General features: G+C 39.4%; 2 protein-coding genes across 2 annotated transcripts; both read right to left on the reverse strand.

Annotated features, from left to right (window-relative positions):
• Window positions 1-1,026: 1,026 nt before the first annotated feature.
• Window positions 1,027-2,193, reverse strand: hoxd4a (homeobox D4a). The gene is made up of 2 exons (XM_053328133.1): window positions 1,770-2,193; window positions 1,027-1,325 (listed from the first exon to the last, which is right to left on the reverse strand). The coding sequence occupies exons 1-2, from the start codon at window positions 2,176-2,178 to the stop codon at window positions 1,027-1,029; spliced, it is 708 nt and encodes a 235-aa protein (XP_053184108.1). The 5' UTR covers window positions 2,179-2,193.
• A 12,864-nt stretch (window positions 2,194-15,057) lies between these two features.
• On the reverse strand, window positions 15,058-16,419 carry hoxd9a (homeobox D9a). Its single transcript, XM_053328587.1, has 2 exons — window positions 15,840-16,419; window positions 15,058-15,302 (listed from the first exon to the last, which is right to left on the reverse strand). Exons 1-2 carry the CDS (start codon window positions 16,417-16,419, stop codon window positions 15,058-15,060), a joined length of 825 nt encoding a protein of 274 aa, XP_053184562.1.
• Between the last annotated feature and the right edge of the window lie 222 nt (window positions 16,420-16,641).

A 16,641-nucleotide genomic window follows, 5' to 3' on the forward strand; every position in this document is an offset into this window, starting at 1 on the left:
GCTAACAATGCACAAGAGTTCAAACATATTTTAGATTAATTAAAGTCCAACGAATAGTTTGAATTTAAATTGGATGTGTGCTATAGGCTACGAAAATGTACACGTTTTTAAACAAATAAATAATGGCGCAAAAAATCAAGAAAAAATAAACAATTATCCTCTTAAATCTTCTGGATGTGATTATTTCCGATGAAGAAACATCCAATACCAAATTCGGTGCCATGCAGGAACAAATGATCTTTCATGAAAGAGTTTCAGATGGCATGAGAGAGCCTCTTAAAATGTACACTGTTTACAAAGATGTCAGGAGAGATTTATAAGGGCACTCGGGATAGTGTGCACACAGGAATGTTCTCGTTTTTTGGGAATAACGTTTAGGCTATAAGAAAATTTAAAAGCTTTATTGTACAAAATAAGTTAAAACATACAAGTCACGAAGAAACGTGTAACTGGGGCGAAAAAAAAATCAATGGGATATTTGCAGCTTATACGAAGTTGTGTTTGGCGTTTCTTTCAAGTATATATATATATGTAGCATATATTGTGCATTTTATGAGTAATTTCAATGGGAGAAAAACTGAAACAACTTATGTGTGAGTGGAATTTGAACGAATGGCTTCCCTGTTTTTCAGTGAACGATATTTCAATCTTTCAACACCAGCGTGAAACCACGTGAGAAGAGCAGAGACACTTTTGTTTAAATCCATAAAATGTCTTCAGAAGGGGGAGGAGGAGGTGGTCCAAAAAGAAGAAGTTTGTGTCTTTTGAAGAAATTAAAAACAAGCAAGAGGCTCAAACATTCAAACCTCTCAGTAATAAAGACTGATTGATTTTTTTCTGACTCAAGCCTTGAGTCAACACTGCTGGGGTCATTTTTGTTAAATAATTATAATTAAAAAAAATTAAAAACAAAAACAAAAAAAAAAGGCTTAAAAACGACATCAGCCCATGCAAAAAAAGTCAGATGCAACCTGTGTGTCTTTTTGTATGTACAGTTAATTTCTAAAGATAAGACACCCTCCTCTCTTATAATGATGTGATATCAGTCTGGTTATCCTTCTGGATGCTCTGCAGATGGCTAGAGGCTGGTGCAGATCTGCCCTTGGTGTTGGGTAGTTTGTGATCTTTCTTCCATTTCATCCGTCTGTTCTGAAACCAGATTTTGATTTGCCTTTCGGAGAGACAAAGAGTGTGGGCGATCTCGATCCGTCGCCGCCTGGTCAGGTACCTGTTAAAATGAAACTCCTTTTCAAGCTCCAAAACCTGCTGCCGAGTGTATGCTGTTCTGGACCGTTTGGGCTCAGGTCCTGTGTAATCCGGGTTCACTGAGAGAAAGAAAACAAACCAAAAAAAAAAAAAAAAAAAAAAGAAGGAGAGAGAGAGAGAGAGAGAGGGAGAGAGAAAAGCAAAAAGTCACCAAATGGACCATTGAAGCTTGTAAAGCAAAACAACACAAGGAGAGCTGTCTTGTCTACCCGGGGCGCTCAAACTTCAAGACAATTCACACGGAAGCGAAAGCAGGAAATAATGTAATATTTGAAGTGGATTTAAGCTGATATGCTGCAGATATAAACTCCACTACAAGCGGTCAGTGTGTGTTTTCAGAAGCTTCGAGGAGCTCACCTAGCGGCCTATTTCCTGAGCTATAAAAATTTATGACTTGTGTAATTGGCGAGGCCTTTCAAAGACTCCCATAAATATTACACTGAATGATTTCTAAACTACGGGTCTCAGCTGGTCCAAAAGAGAATTATAAGACGAAATCTTACCGGTAGTTACGTGGACTTTCTTCATCCAGGGGTAAACTACTGCAGGCTGCTTGGCTTGTATCCCATTTTGGCTCTTTGTGTTTTGCTGCTGTCCACAAGTCCGGGGTCCGGCCACTTGGACCGGGGCCCCCTGCTCAGTCTGTGCGTTAAAGGGGCTCGGATGGCTGGGTCTCTCGTGCACATGACCCCGTGGCTGCACTGTGGAGTCCTGCACAGTGTTGCAGCTGAAGGGCTGCTCCGTGTAGTTTGACCGTGGGTAGATCCCTGGATGCTGAAAGTCTGTGTCCTGCGATGGACTGAAGTAGTCCGAGCCCTGCTCAGGTATATAGTTATTTTGTGAATATTCCTCGCAGGGAGGAAATTTGGGATCCACATACTTAGAGTTCACCATATACGAACTCATGGCCATTAATTTCTGAAGGTAGAAAATACTAATTTTTCTCGAGTTGTCTTTTTTTCCTCCCTCCATAAAGCCCTCCTACTTGGTGTCAACTGAATAAAGTTAGCGAACCATGTGACCAGATCGGCCAATAGAGGTGATGCTGGTCCATAAACGGGTAAACATACAACTAAAGGCAATTTAATCTAACTTAAGATATACCCAAATTAGACTCTAGTGGGATAAATAAACATTACCCTGATAAATCTGTGTGCACATGTGGAAAATAAATAGTCACGCTAGAAAAAAAAGAAAAAATACACACAATAACGTTTTAATTTAACCTCTAAGTTTATAATAATGTAAAAATGATGATGAAAAGGAATAAAAAGCAAGGCATATTGAAACACTTGCTGCGGACTTGGTGGTTGTTTTATCCAAACAGATGTGAAAATAGATCAGTTCCTGAGGCTCTGCTCTGACTTGAAGGCATGGTGTTCAACAGAGAAACCAACAAAAGATACAAAAAGCCCCTTGGCATAAAAGCAGGGAATAATGACTGAGGACAATTGATGGAGACTGTCTTTGTCAAGGAGGGGTCATCCAAAAGTTACACGAATCTCATCACTTCATCTGCTCCCATCCCTTTTGAGAAAAAAAAACTGTCTCAGGAGCTCATTGGCCAACAGCAGCAGCCTCTGGGAATCAATAATGTAGAGACAGAAACGACTCACAGGAGAGAAAAGCTACAGCTGGACTTTACTGTGAGCTTTTTTTTTTATTTTTATTTTTTTATGTATTTGATTCCAACATACTGAGCTCAATGGAAACATAGCCCTCCTTCCCTAATTATGTTTATATCCATGTGTAACATTTGGGATCGGATTCCCTTTAAGCCTATAGAGTTTCAACATGCCTATAAGCCCCTCTCATGAAGAATGTGGTGTTGTCAGATTTACTCTCATGCACAAATCAACACTGTGTCACTGTAGCGGCTGACAGCACGTCAGGCAACAGACGCCTAACAAGATGGCAATAAGTCAATAAATCGAAGTTTTTTCATCGACCATATACTCCCCTAGAAACGAATCTGTGACTCTGGTTTCATCACACAAATTCGGTTCTACAGGGTATATATAGACGACGGGAAGCTTCACAACCACACAGCACTTGATGTGTAAATGTACTAAGTGGCTTACAGCTTACAGTCAGTATGGACATAAATATGACAGGATGAATTGCTGCAACAAGCAAATGAGAGGCATGATCTGAAGAATCCACTTATCATCTTATATATCAGCTGTATTCTGGCTCTGCAGGATTCCCCTTTCTAATATTTTCACTCCTACAATTATTTCCTTTAGTTTACAGTTCAGTTATAACCTTTGTGTTGGGGGTTTAAAGCACAACTGGTCGCACAGAAGATTCAAAATTTAAATTTCAGCTCTAGTATCAGCAGATCCTCTTCCCTCCACCACATCCCAAGTTCATAATAAAACAAAAACATCAACTTTTTTTTTTTTTTAACTTAATGTGATCTTTAAACTGTCAGCTCAGAATAAAATATAGGCCTTTTTTTCCTTATATAAACTCATCAGCAGATACTCGGTCAGATAGTAGTTGGCTAATACTGAAGGATCTTATCACCACATGTCCAGAAGATGAGGCTTGAGGCCACGGAGGTCACACTAAATCATTTACAAAGTTATCAAAAAGTTCAATTATTTTCGGTGCTGCTGACAGCTCAAAGGGTGCAAAAGTTTACCAAGTCCTCGTCAGCCATTAACTCACCACCATGGCAGCCACTGCAAACCCTGCTGAAATACCCTTTACAAATCAATGTGAATGAGTGCTTTTATCAAATATGACCAAAGGCAGTCCAGGCATGAAACCACTTTATAATAATATGACTTTTTGTTAAAACATGCGGTTTAAACTCAAGTAAAAACTATCATTTGAGTGCGTTACATCAGTCCTAAATTCTTGCAGGACCTACATGACGCTTTGAGTAAGTTTCATTCAGATTAAAATGGTGAAATTATGATCTCAGGCTTTAATTAACATGACATTTGATTTTTGAAGCATATTGGCATTTGGCATATTTTAGTTAGGGGGAAAAAGATGTTTTTCTTCTTCGATAAGAAATAAACGAAGATTATTACCATCTGATTATTTAGTGGATGATGTGTTAAGTGCTTTAATATAATCTCATATTTTAGCTACAGCTCAACATTTCCAGGCTGAACTATACGGGTTAGGGTTAACATGAGAATAAAACTGAAAATGAAAAATCAACTTATCAGACGGATTTTCGGATATATATACTGTGCCATGAAGCTGCTCTGCAAACACAAACACAACTAAATATTCGTTGTGGCATCAGTTAAAAGTCACAAACACAATCAGTAAAAATGCTCATGACATTTGGGGATTTGTTAGACAGCCTGACCTGTCTTTCACCTTGCCCTGCTAGTCCTTCAGACGGGTCAAAGCCGAGATACACAACAATAGAATGATAAAGTCAGCGTTTCCTGGCTGCTTGTGTTAACCCGAAAGCCAAGCTAGTTCAGCTCCAGTCTTTTTTTCTTGACATTTTACAAGCTTTTTCTGCCAAAAAGCTCTTAAACTGATCGCTGGAGAGCAGCAGAAAACAGAAGGCCCATTTAATGTAATTTTCTGACGAAGTCATTGCGCGTTTTTTTTACCACTGAGAATAATAGAAAGTAACCATTAAATTGCCTCAATCCGACGAATTTGTTTTAAGAATTATTCTATAATTATAAGGTCCCATTTCCAGTAATGACAGGAAATTAACCACACAAGGCCTACAGAGGATATGCATTAGGCCTATAGTGACTATAGGCCACATCGTGGGAAAAACAGAACACAGCTGTTACTGTACTTTCTGTAGTAAATTCATATCGATATGTATAAAAACGGAGTCCTATATTGAACAAGCAATTAATATAAATTGTGACTGACGGACAAAACTGAGAATAGCAGATTTATGATAGAAAATGAACTCGTATTGTTTTAAATCGTACAGGCCTCTAAAATATTTCTCCAAATTCTCCCAGAATCTCAGAAAAGATGAGTCTGATTCTTGCAGGTTTAATTATCCATCTCCAGACAAATACACAGCTCTACGATATCAGCTAACCAAATCACACAAGAGACAATCAGACCGCCAAGTTCAACAACACCATCCAAAAAAAACCCCGCATCGATTGAGTCTTAAAAGGTTTTATACCCAAACCAAACCAATATCAAGCAGCATGATAGAAGTCAACATATCCCACCCCCCCTCACAGCAGCATATTATCATAACTATCTCTGGTACACACTGCTGCCGCTTTTAGAGGCAGGAAACAGCAAATACTATGTCTGTGACATCACACGCCCATAACACCAAGCAAATGATAAAACGCAGCTTACCGCAGAGACCGCAACACATGGTGCACCACGCAACAAACGCATCCACGAAGCAAAAGTCTGCCCGCTGCAGCTCCCCGCCAATTGAAGCTCTATTCCAACCCATCTGGACCGTCTTACTAATACACAATGAGAATTATATTTTGGCTTGTCAAGTCCCGGGCCATAAAACAAACTTTAATGGCGTCACGTGTTTCCTCGCAGCCATTCACAACACCGCGCAGGCCCATAAATAACCCTCAAAGTTGCACTTACTCAATAAGGCCGATTACACTGATGTGCATTAAGGAAAAGTCGTAGGAATGAGGGAGCTGGGAGCTTGTAACGGTGGCATGATAGAGAGATAGAGATGGGACCAGAGGTGCACTTTTAGAACATCAAAATAGAGTTTTATTTTTAGCATTGTAGTAATTTGCATATTTCATTCAGCCAACCAATAATAAAGTCTGGCACCCTGATAACTATCCACTGGAATTCATATTCTCATCGTGGTTCATGACCTCTTCTTAAAGTATTTAATCTAATAGTTATAACGTGTTTTTCCTCCTATACAATAAAGCTGCTTATAGCATATCACTGAAGCTGTTTGACCTTTTCAGTGTTAACTAAAACATCAAACATGCTTAACTGATTCGTGCCCAAATACTTTTCTTCTTTTATCCTCAGTGAACCTGCCACCGTAAGACTAATGTCATTCATTTATCTGGACCAATCCCAGACCGCACAGTAATTATTGCTCCTCCTCCCTTTTCCTGTCCAAACTGGAGAGGACAGATGATGTTGAGGTTTAGGTGGTAACCGCTGTGGGGGCAGGTACGATAGATGAGGAGGGGGCAAATAAGAGGCTTGTCACTATTTTTTTTTTTTTTTTTTGAACATGCATGTCCCAGAAAAAGGTTACTTCCCTGTAGATGATATGAGGGCAGAAATGTCTTGTCTGATCTGCAGGGTTAGGACCTGCATTGATCCTGCTGTCTGATAAACATGTCAGCTGCTAAGTTTATTAAATATAGCTTCTTTTTTTTATTGCAGCTACACCTCTTTTTGTAACTCAAACGTTGCTGCTGTCACTGAAGCAGTTAGAGATTGCGCAACATCTTTAAAGTGAAGTGGGTGCAAAGTGTCCACTGTGTTGGCTGTACAAGATAAATGAATAAGAACAAACAACCGTTTCTGCTGCTGCTCAGTTATACACTTCATGTGGTTAGTTCGGCACTCAAACACATAAAACATCTGTCAGCAATAAAAAAACAAACAAACCAGTGTCTGATCTCATGTGTTGCATCAACTCTAGCTATTACAGCCGCAGCAGTCAATAAAAAGGTACATTTTCTGACACAAAACTCCCCCAAAACCACTTTGAAAAGGGAGCTACATCACATGACCACGAATCTCAGCCAATCACAGTGCTCAGGAACCTGCTGCTGGATGGGAGCAAAAGGCTGACTGTTGGGCAACAGCGCCTTCTGCTGGCTTTTCACGGTTTCCCCCTTTTTACACTGCAAAAAGTGTCCGTCTATGCAAACAAGTTCTTCTAAAGTGATTCTATCCTAAAGCCTGTTCCCACAAACTAGTGATGGAGGAGGCCTTGAAGAGATCGCACTTGTTTCAAATGCAAATATTTCAATATTTTGTTTGAATAAATGTTTTTTTTTTAAATTCTACTCCACTAATAAGTCTTGATTTAAGATATTTTAATTTTCCTTAAACAGATTGAATTGCATTAGTCACATTAAGAATCATCACATTCCTTTTGCACATTTGTCTCCTTTGATTTGTGTAATTAAAGGGAACATGAGGACTGAACATGAAACTGAATGGCAAGCTTCAGTGTAGAGGATAATATTCATATCAACGCACTAGAAGCTAAATCATTTTCGATCAACTATAAATTAATGAATCAGTTTATCCAACTAACGACCAAAATCTAAATCATATAGCCTAAGTACATAAATGATAGATTAGTTAGATTTCATACAACTTGTTATTAAGAAACATATGTTTACTAAGCGTGTGTATGATGTGACTATAGAAGACATTTCTGCGGGGGATTTAAATAAAAGTGAAAAACCACATGCTATCCCTGGAAAAACTGCAATCTGTTCAAATGTGTGAAGGCCTGTGGTCAGGTTATACTTAATTACAGACAACAAACACATGTAGAATATGTAAGCTATGTACATGCTGAAACTAACAACACTGGGTGAAGCCTGTGTCCTTTTTTTTTCTCAGGCTTCTACTTGTGTCTGTCTTCCAGGGTCCATTTTGCCGCATTGCAGTAAGGTTGTAAATACTTTCGCAGCTGCCTGTCAGGCAACAGTGAAATACTGTCTTTGTTCAGTTGGCCCCATCTCCAGGCAGCTGAAAAACAGCCATGAACACTGAACTTTCTCCTGCCAGGCTTGCATATGCGGAATATAGCAAAGCAGATTTTGTTATGTGTCGATTATTGTGCAGAATAGAAGCAAGTGCACAGTGTGTGAAACGTTTTATAGCAGCTCAGGGGATGCAAAATTATACAACTTTCACTTCACCGCCTTTGGTAAACTGATGAATACCAAAAAAAGAAAGGGATTGTTCGACATGAAATATGCTGCTTCAAACTAAATCGAAATGTGGAATATTCAGTTAAATACAAGAAGCGTTTTTCTGATTGGAGGAGAATTTACTGCGTCAAAACAACGTTGCTCAAACCTCTCAGACGCCATCACCACTGACTTCAGACACCAACTATAATTGTGCAAAAAACAACTGAAAGGTTTTTTTTTGCCACAATGGCTACATTTAAAAGCCACAGTAAACAGTGTTATCCCATTTATTTCAACGTTTCTTTATTTCCACCAAGTTATCTTTGATTATGCAGCATGCACATTATCATTTCTGAGTTCATCAACAACCTTCTCTGCATCATAAGTAGGCTATAAAACTAGATTATTTCACTGCATCCAGAAAAATCACCAAACTTATCTAAGAGCCATTACCCTGCTGCTAATTTACATGACTAATGAAACAGGAAGCTGTCAGACTTCACATGCAGACACACACACACAAGCGTAAATGAAGTCCAGTATGACACACAGAAAAGCTTACCTAAAGAAAAGAGATAATCCATGTTTATTCTTGGAGGTTTACCTCTGCTCTGCATTTTGATAAAGCTGCGAGGAGCCGGTGCTGCTCTGTGTGAAGTGGTCGGATGTGGAGAAAGTTGAAACGATTCCTCTTGTCATCCGGGGAGAATGAGTCGCGCAGTGCCGCAGATATGTGCTGATCGGACGTTTATGAAACGAATGACTGGCAATTTTTTAAGAGAACCGTGGCGTATCGGTTTGGGCGCCATAGACGCAGAATGCAGTGGGAAAAAAAACCGCCAGGGAAATCAGGAAAAGAGCCATGAAGACGTTTGCCTCTCACACATGACCAGTGGCATCCAATGACAGGCGATGGAGGCACATAAAAAAGGTCTATTAGGCCTACCAAGCTGTAAATTGTCCTCTCACAAAAAGGAATTTGGACTGCAGCAATTCTTCTCATCTTTGCGCATAATGTCAGGAGCCCCCCGCCATGTCCTCTGGAGAAAAACAAGAGTTTGTTCCTGTTGGCCATCAAATGTTAAATCTACAAGTGAAAAAAGCTGCAGTTGGATTGCTGCCTTTAAAAAATGTGTTAGTCTCATCAAGATGCATATTTTAGAACAGAGAACATTATAGTGGACAGAATTGATCCATTTTTTGTTCAATTTATGGCAAAAATGTTGATGGGATATTTATTTGCTAATAGAAGCTGGCTGAATAGAAAAATATTACTGTTTACCGGAAAAACATATTTAAAATGATGTTTCCACCCCTCTTATTTTAGTATTTAGGGTATTTTTGTGTTGGACGGAACGAAATTCAGTCAGTCTCTTTCCTTTTTTGAGTTTTTCAGTAAGTGGCCTGTGCAACAGCTGTTAGCCTAATGCCACACAATAAAACCAGTTAGCTTATTAGGCTTTAAATTATTACTCACACTGAAGTGGAAATAAAATGTATCCTCGTTAAATGTATCCTAATACTGTGACATTGGCCTTCTCTGGTTTGATGCTTGGCTTTATTTATTGTGCTAGATGTGTTTTAAACGGATCTGTGTTGCTGCATCCTCTCTCTCTCTCTCTCCACAGATTCTTTACTTGAAAACTATCACGTTCATCTGCAGAAATAATTGTGGTAGCATTTTTCACGCCGTGGACCCTCGAGATTTAAAGGCTCGATTCCACAACTGCATGCAGTCTCGTCCATGTGAAGCATATTTCTGCAGCAAGAAGGAATTTCTTTTATTTCACTCTTGTTCATCTGGTGGCATGCCAGAGTCAGCACTGTGCGATTTATAGTCAGACTATGGCTCAGTCTCTGGTTTCCTGTCTTATACTGCGTGTGCGTGTGTGTGTGTGTTTGTGTGTGTGTAATGCAAGAGAGCAGGATTTGTAGCATTATACAACTGTGACATTATTTTGACTCTATAGTCCATTGGGACCTTATGGAGGGAGAAATAAATAGATGAATTAACATCGTTTTACCCTGGGTGCAAAGATACAAGACTGTCTGTTTAGTCTTTTTTTAACGTGATGTTCCTGTCTTTTATTAGAGGTCATCGGTTTAAGAGAGTCGCCACGTTGCACTGGAGGAGAGGTAAAAGTATGTGAATGATGGAGAAAGAGAAAAGCGAATAGCTCATCCGGACTATTTTTCACTGCTTGGGGAAAGCAAATTTTTTTTTTTATCCTAGAAGTGAAAGAAATAGTTAATTATAGGAAAATAGACATTTGCCAACATTTACTTTCCATTCCTATAATCCTACATATTTCCGTGTAGTTTGTAATTGCAGTTTTGTGCAGCACTAGTACACCACTTCATTTGCATTGTTTTGTCGTTTATGCGTTATTTAGACTGTCTATTGTACTGTCTTGTCTGTCTTCTATCTGAAAGTTATTTAAAAAGGAAAGAAATGAAAATAAATAGCCAGTGGAAACTGTGAAGTGGGGGTAGTGTGTTTACACCTACACTTAAAAGACTAATAAAGACAGCACTTCCCCATCTGCATATGAATTCATGCATGTGGACGGTTTTTCTTTGTGTTCATACTCGCCTCTATTCCAGTTTATTCTGTTCAGCATGAGCCAAAAGCCTATTTTCATACTAGATAAGTCATCTATGCCAAGCCATTAAGGAAATCCTCCATTTCAGCAGCTATTGCATGTGTTATTACATTTTCACATCCTGACTGTTGACTTATTAAGAAAATATTCCCACTAAAAATATCGTGGTTACTACAGCAAATGTCACTCCATATATAAATATGTCATGTGATATGTTTGGGAAAGGTGTGGCACCACCAAGTACAGGCTCGGGTAATGTGGCTACAATTATTAGTTTATCATTATCAAAGATCTATTTGTTCTTCCTGCACTACCTTCTTCTTTAGAGGTTCCCCCCAATAAGTAAAGGTTAACCGATGATTTTGATGAGCTGTATCATGCTGGTTAACGATCTAATTAACTAACAGTTCAGGGCTCCATGTTCACTCAGCTCTGCTTTTTACAATCACAGCAGATTCAGACCCTGCGGCTATCAGTGTGATCCTAAACATAATAAAGATAACATGATAATTATCTATCTATGCACTTATCTAACCTTACTGGAGGGATTTTTACACGCACACCAGCATTTACTGCCAAGTAAACAATTGCTGTAGTGAGCCGACAGACTCAGTAAAGGTCTTATTGTAGGCTGTTGTCCCCATGATTCAACACATACTGTTGATTTCACCTCTAACACGTTTTAGACATCTGTGTTGACCTCCTCTGTTTTTGTCTAGAGGTAAAAACAAAGAACGTCCAGTCAGGTATGATGGGATGCGTAAAGATCTATAAAATGAAGGATATCTGCCGGCCGAAGTGCGTCATCCTCCACAGTTGTTTTGCATTTATTGCTGCTTTCCTTGTGGGACATTAAACAGTTAATAGTCTTGCACAAAAGTGTTGGACAACAGACAAAATATCCGATCTATTGGATATAAAGTCGCCTGCAGGCTTGTCAAATTGGACAGCTGAAATCTGGTAAATCGTGTTTGGGAAAAGTGTTAGGAAAACAAGACCTTTTATTTATGTACACTCAACAGTCTTCTTCTGAATGAGCTGATATATTGTCCCTTATTTTACTTTGAATGACGTGTACTGTTGGCACTGTTGTGGAAAAGCCCGAACATTTTCCCCTAGTGTGCTTCCCAGCCGTTTGGCTAATTTTCACAGCTCTGATCCTAACCTACATGCAGCCTCGACAGAAATAACCCCGGATAAAGAGTGTGGATATGGAGCAGCAGTGCATCTATGGGCGTAACATGACTGCATCTAATGACAAGAGTGAAGCTAACCCCTCTTATGGCCTGTAAAGAAAAGTGGAACATGACTGTCTATAACGGTACAGTGAGGATGACTGCATGAAAAAGGCCATAATGAGAGGAATTCCCCTCTCTGTGATATATTTCTTTTTATCAAAGAAGAGGTCAAATACACTTATCGTGCGCGTGTAAACAGTGTATAATCATGTATTTTCAAATAAAGAAGCTGAACATTATCATTCTGTGGTCAGAGGTCACCTCAGTCACCAGACGATTGGATCATAGGCCACTGTGCTCATCATCTCTTGAGCCCAATGTATCAAGACGCAGATAATCACTTCAACATTTTCTCTGCTGCTACAATATTCTGTATTCATCTTGTGCTTTCAGCATTTGGACACTTTTAACAACTGGGAACCTCAAAACAATCATCACGTTTAATGGCGATGACTAAACTAATGCTGGCTTTGACTCCTGAGGACACAGAGCAGTATACACTCAGGGAGGCGCCTCTTATTCTTCCTCTGCAGACTGGATCAAAACACGCCAGAGAGAGAGAAAGAAAAGTAGGGGCGTTTTCATCAAATATGTCAGCGGCGTTTAAAGCTCGTATAATCTGTTTTCAACTGCGAGTAAAGCACAATAAATTAATAGTGAAGCTTGATCAGTTGGATTGGTATGTAATGGAAATCAGAGGACTGTAAAAATGTGTCTGTGTTACTCCATTTTTGGATAATAAAAGTGGTAGTCCATTTAATCCCTCTAATCTGTAGTTAATCCATGGCAATTGTACGGATTTATTTTTTTAAATTCAGTGGACTGCACCATGCAGAAAAGTTAACTACTACTACTAAAATAATTATTATAATAATTACAATAATAATAACATAGAATAACAATAATATTAATATTTTAAATTGAATTAATTTGGAGAAAAACAAATCCACATTTCTGACACAAATTAAAATATATCACCACTATTTGTACCATACAAGGATACAAAAAAAAACACCTGACTGAAAAATACTAAATTAAATGGATGGAGTTCGGAGATTATTAGAATATTTAAAGAAATTAATTTCTGAAAGCTGATTATTATACTGCTGCCGTAGACGAATTGAGACTATAAAAGCCTTCCTGCCTTTTTTATTTTAATTTTAAATCAAGCCTTGCCTATAACCTAGATGCTAAATAATATTATCTGCTGAAAGGTGAGGTCTGAACGTTTCCATGAGATTAAACAATCAACACAACAATTGTAAGAAACTATACTCAAAAAAATATATGAAATGGGGTTTTACTACTTTCCAGTAATCAAAAAAAGTGTCTTCATTTTTTCCCAGCACGGACAGCTTCCACAAGTCGGAATGCAGTTCTAGCATTCACAGTTTAAAATGTTCCCTTCTGTGCAGCTTTCAGAAAATCACTATCAGAAAACTACAGTTTCACACTAACTATTCAAGGATAGTTTTTCTAATGTTTTTTTCCTTCTCTCCCTTCATATAAATGAATGAATCCATGAACACGCTGATAATGATCTGGCACATGCATGTGTGGCTATTGAGACTAAAAGAACAATATCGCCCTCTAGCGCTCTTATTACTGCTCAGATAAAGCTCACTGCTCCACTAAAGCTAAACAGATTGCATTTAGTTCAGCATATTTCAGGATTTTTTCCCATTTGATTTGCCTGGAGCTTGAAATAAAAACATCCTAATTAATATATGTGCACAAATTTAAGAAGAATGACAGCAACAAATAAAAAATCACTTAGAAGAATTTAACTGGAAGAGTGATTTGTTTCTGAGTGAGTTTTATAAAGATAGAATTAGGACACAAAGCTGTTTATATTTCAGCATCAATGAAAGTAAGGCTGCTCTGGACACCAGTCAAAGTGAAGGTTTTTTTCCCATCGGTGGGAAGTGCAGTTGATGAATAAACGTGACCATTAAGGTGGGGGTGATTTCCTCTGAAACAATTCATCGACCAGACACCCTGTGGAAAAGTGTCTACATGCTGTTTGTCAGCAACAGACGCAAACGCCCAAGAAAAAGAAGTTTCAAAGGAGAGTGTAATTACTGGCCGGGCCCATAAACTAATTTAGGCCAGACGTCTAGCCATTTCTAAAGCTTTATTGGACCGCGTTTCTTCCTGCTTTAAAGTCATTATTCGTACAAGTTGGACAATAAATTGGAAATCCGCGCAACACACCTCTCCTAATCGTAAACACTTTATTACTCGTTCTTCTGCGTTTCAAATGAAATCCACTCCTTAAAAAGAAAAGTGAAATTTTACATCACAGTATGTAACCTCATTTAGGATTCAAGGACGATTTAAATCCTTTTTAATCTCAGTAGATGCGTTTGTTATATGCAAAAACTATTTAATCCTGAACTCAGCCATTTTACTTTGTATTTCTCTTTTCAATGCTCAGGAGTTACTCTTTGAATTACTTAAATAAACCAACAAGCCACTAACATGCATACAAAGCTATTCAATGTGTTACTTAGAGGAAAATGTGCGCGTATTTATTGACTTTTAGGATTAGATGGATAATTTGATTCTTCCCCAAACAAAACAGTGTTGGTCTGTGACAAAGCTAAACACAGGCAATTTTTTTTTTATTTTTTTTTCCAAGACTCTGCTGATGCATTATCTCCATATGCGACACAGACAGCAGTCAAAGTGGATTAGCTGTGAAAAGATTTTATATACAACTCCAAATTCTTAACAAAAGAAACACACATTTTTCTAAAATAGGGATGCGCAACATCTCTATGAAACTGTTTGAACATCCCAGTGCGTGGCTGAGTCTTTGTGTGTGTGAGTGTGTGTGTGAGTGTGTGAGTGTGTGTGTGTGTGTGAGTGTGAGAGTGTGAGTGTGTGTATGAACAATTGTAAAACAGAAAAATACAGATTGCCAAAATGTGTGCGCACCAATCTGTCCAAGACAAATTGTTGCGCTTTTGGCCAATGACACTGACACTCAGCACTTATGCTATACAGAACGTCTTGAAAAATAAAACGGCTAACGAAACTCCTACCAAAAATAAAATATAATTTTTTCAGATCCTTGGTATAAACATCAAGTGCTCCTCATTAAGCTCATAGCTGCTCCTTGCCGTTCCTCTCTCTGTTCATCTTCTTCATTTTCATCCTCCTGTTCTGGAACCAGATCTTCACTTGTCTCTCGGTTAAACTGAGTATGCGGGCCACCTCGTAGCGTCGGTCTCTGGTCAGATACATGTTGAAGAGGAACTCCTTTTCCAGCTCTAAAGTCTGATATTTCGTGTACGGGCATCGCTTCTTTCTCGTGGATCGTGCGTGGATCCAGTTTGCTGCAGGGTTGTCTGAAAAGACATCAGGGATGGTGGGGAGGAATGGGGGGTTACATGTGAGGTAAAGACATACATGTGATGAGGCTGATTTTGATATTCTGTGACTTTGAGTGCAGTAAATGGTTGCCAAAGTGGGGTTAGGGGACGTCAAAAGGGCACTGGTGTGGCCTTAAGGGATCAAAAGCAAAACAAGGGATCGTTTTTGGTTCTACAGGCAACGAAAATAAAAAAAAGGCGCAGGGATGATTATTTTCACTCACACAAGAGCAGCAAAAATAAATTATCTTAACATCTGTCCATAAAGTCTCCAGGTAAAACTGATCGAAATGGGGCAACGTGTATCTATTTTGGGTGTCCCGTGACATGAAAAACTTTAGGGTCCCCTGTAATAACCCGTGTAGGGCGGGTTCTTCTCTCCTTCCCTAGCCGCAGTATAGTAGGCTAGGCTACGAGACACTTTTATAGGTTAGTAAAACCTCCAGTTTTACACACCCAGCTCATACAGTTCTTCGGGTTGTAAATCAGCAACTGGCTATTTCGTTTACTTACTTGGGTCAAGTTGTTGTTGTTTCTCCTCTTTGGGCTCGCTGTGGCTCGAAAGCTCACTTCCACTGTGCTCTTTGCTCGTCTTTTCTGGACACTCCGACGCTCCACACGCGTACTGACCGGCGAGCGGTCGAGCCTCTACCTCCGATGTGTCGCAATCTGTCGCTTTCGGTGGTAAGACGTCTGGCTTTGTCCCGTACGGCCGATTGCCTGGGTGAAATCCGGCAAACGAAACGTGGTTGGAGATGGGGTCCATCCAGGAGCGGACGCCGACATATCTACCGTCTGAGGCGGGGAGGTGGGACTGGTGGTGGTGGTGATGGTGGTGGTGCACATACGGATGATAAATCCCCTGCGGATGAACCGGGGACCAAGACGACGAGAAAACAGCCGACTTTGGTGCAAAATTGCAAGAGGAGAAGTCTGCGTTGTCCCCAGCACCTGGCGGCCTCGGGGTCACCGAGTGTGGAGCCTGAATAAAGCGAGCACCGTACACATCCTCCGGCTCCTGACCCATTATAGCGTCCACATAGCAGTTACTGAGAGTGCCACTGGAAGACATTTTTGATCTCTTCCTACTCATATAATAAGGGTTGCACTGTTACGGGAAGCTTCCCTCTATGAACAATCATAGTATTTTTGCTGGCCTGCATCTACAGGGATTGGTTACATGGATCACGTGGTCATATTTACCAATACTGCGAGTAAATCAATCCTGCCCTTGCTCTCTCTTTCTTTCTTTTTCTTCTCGTCAGGTTTAATTTAGCTTTTCATCTCACAAATAATAAAAACAGTCCAATCAGAT

The sequence above is a fragment of the Scomber japonicus genome, chromosome 11 (assembly GCF_027409825.1).
Source record: "Scomber japonicus isolate fScoJap1 chromosome 11, fScoJap1.pri, whole genome shotgun sequence".
NCBI classification, from domain to species: domain Eukaryota; kingdom Metazoa; phylum Chordata; class Actinopteri; order Scombriformes; family Scombridae; genus Scomber; species Scomber japonicus.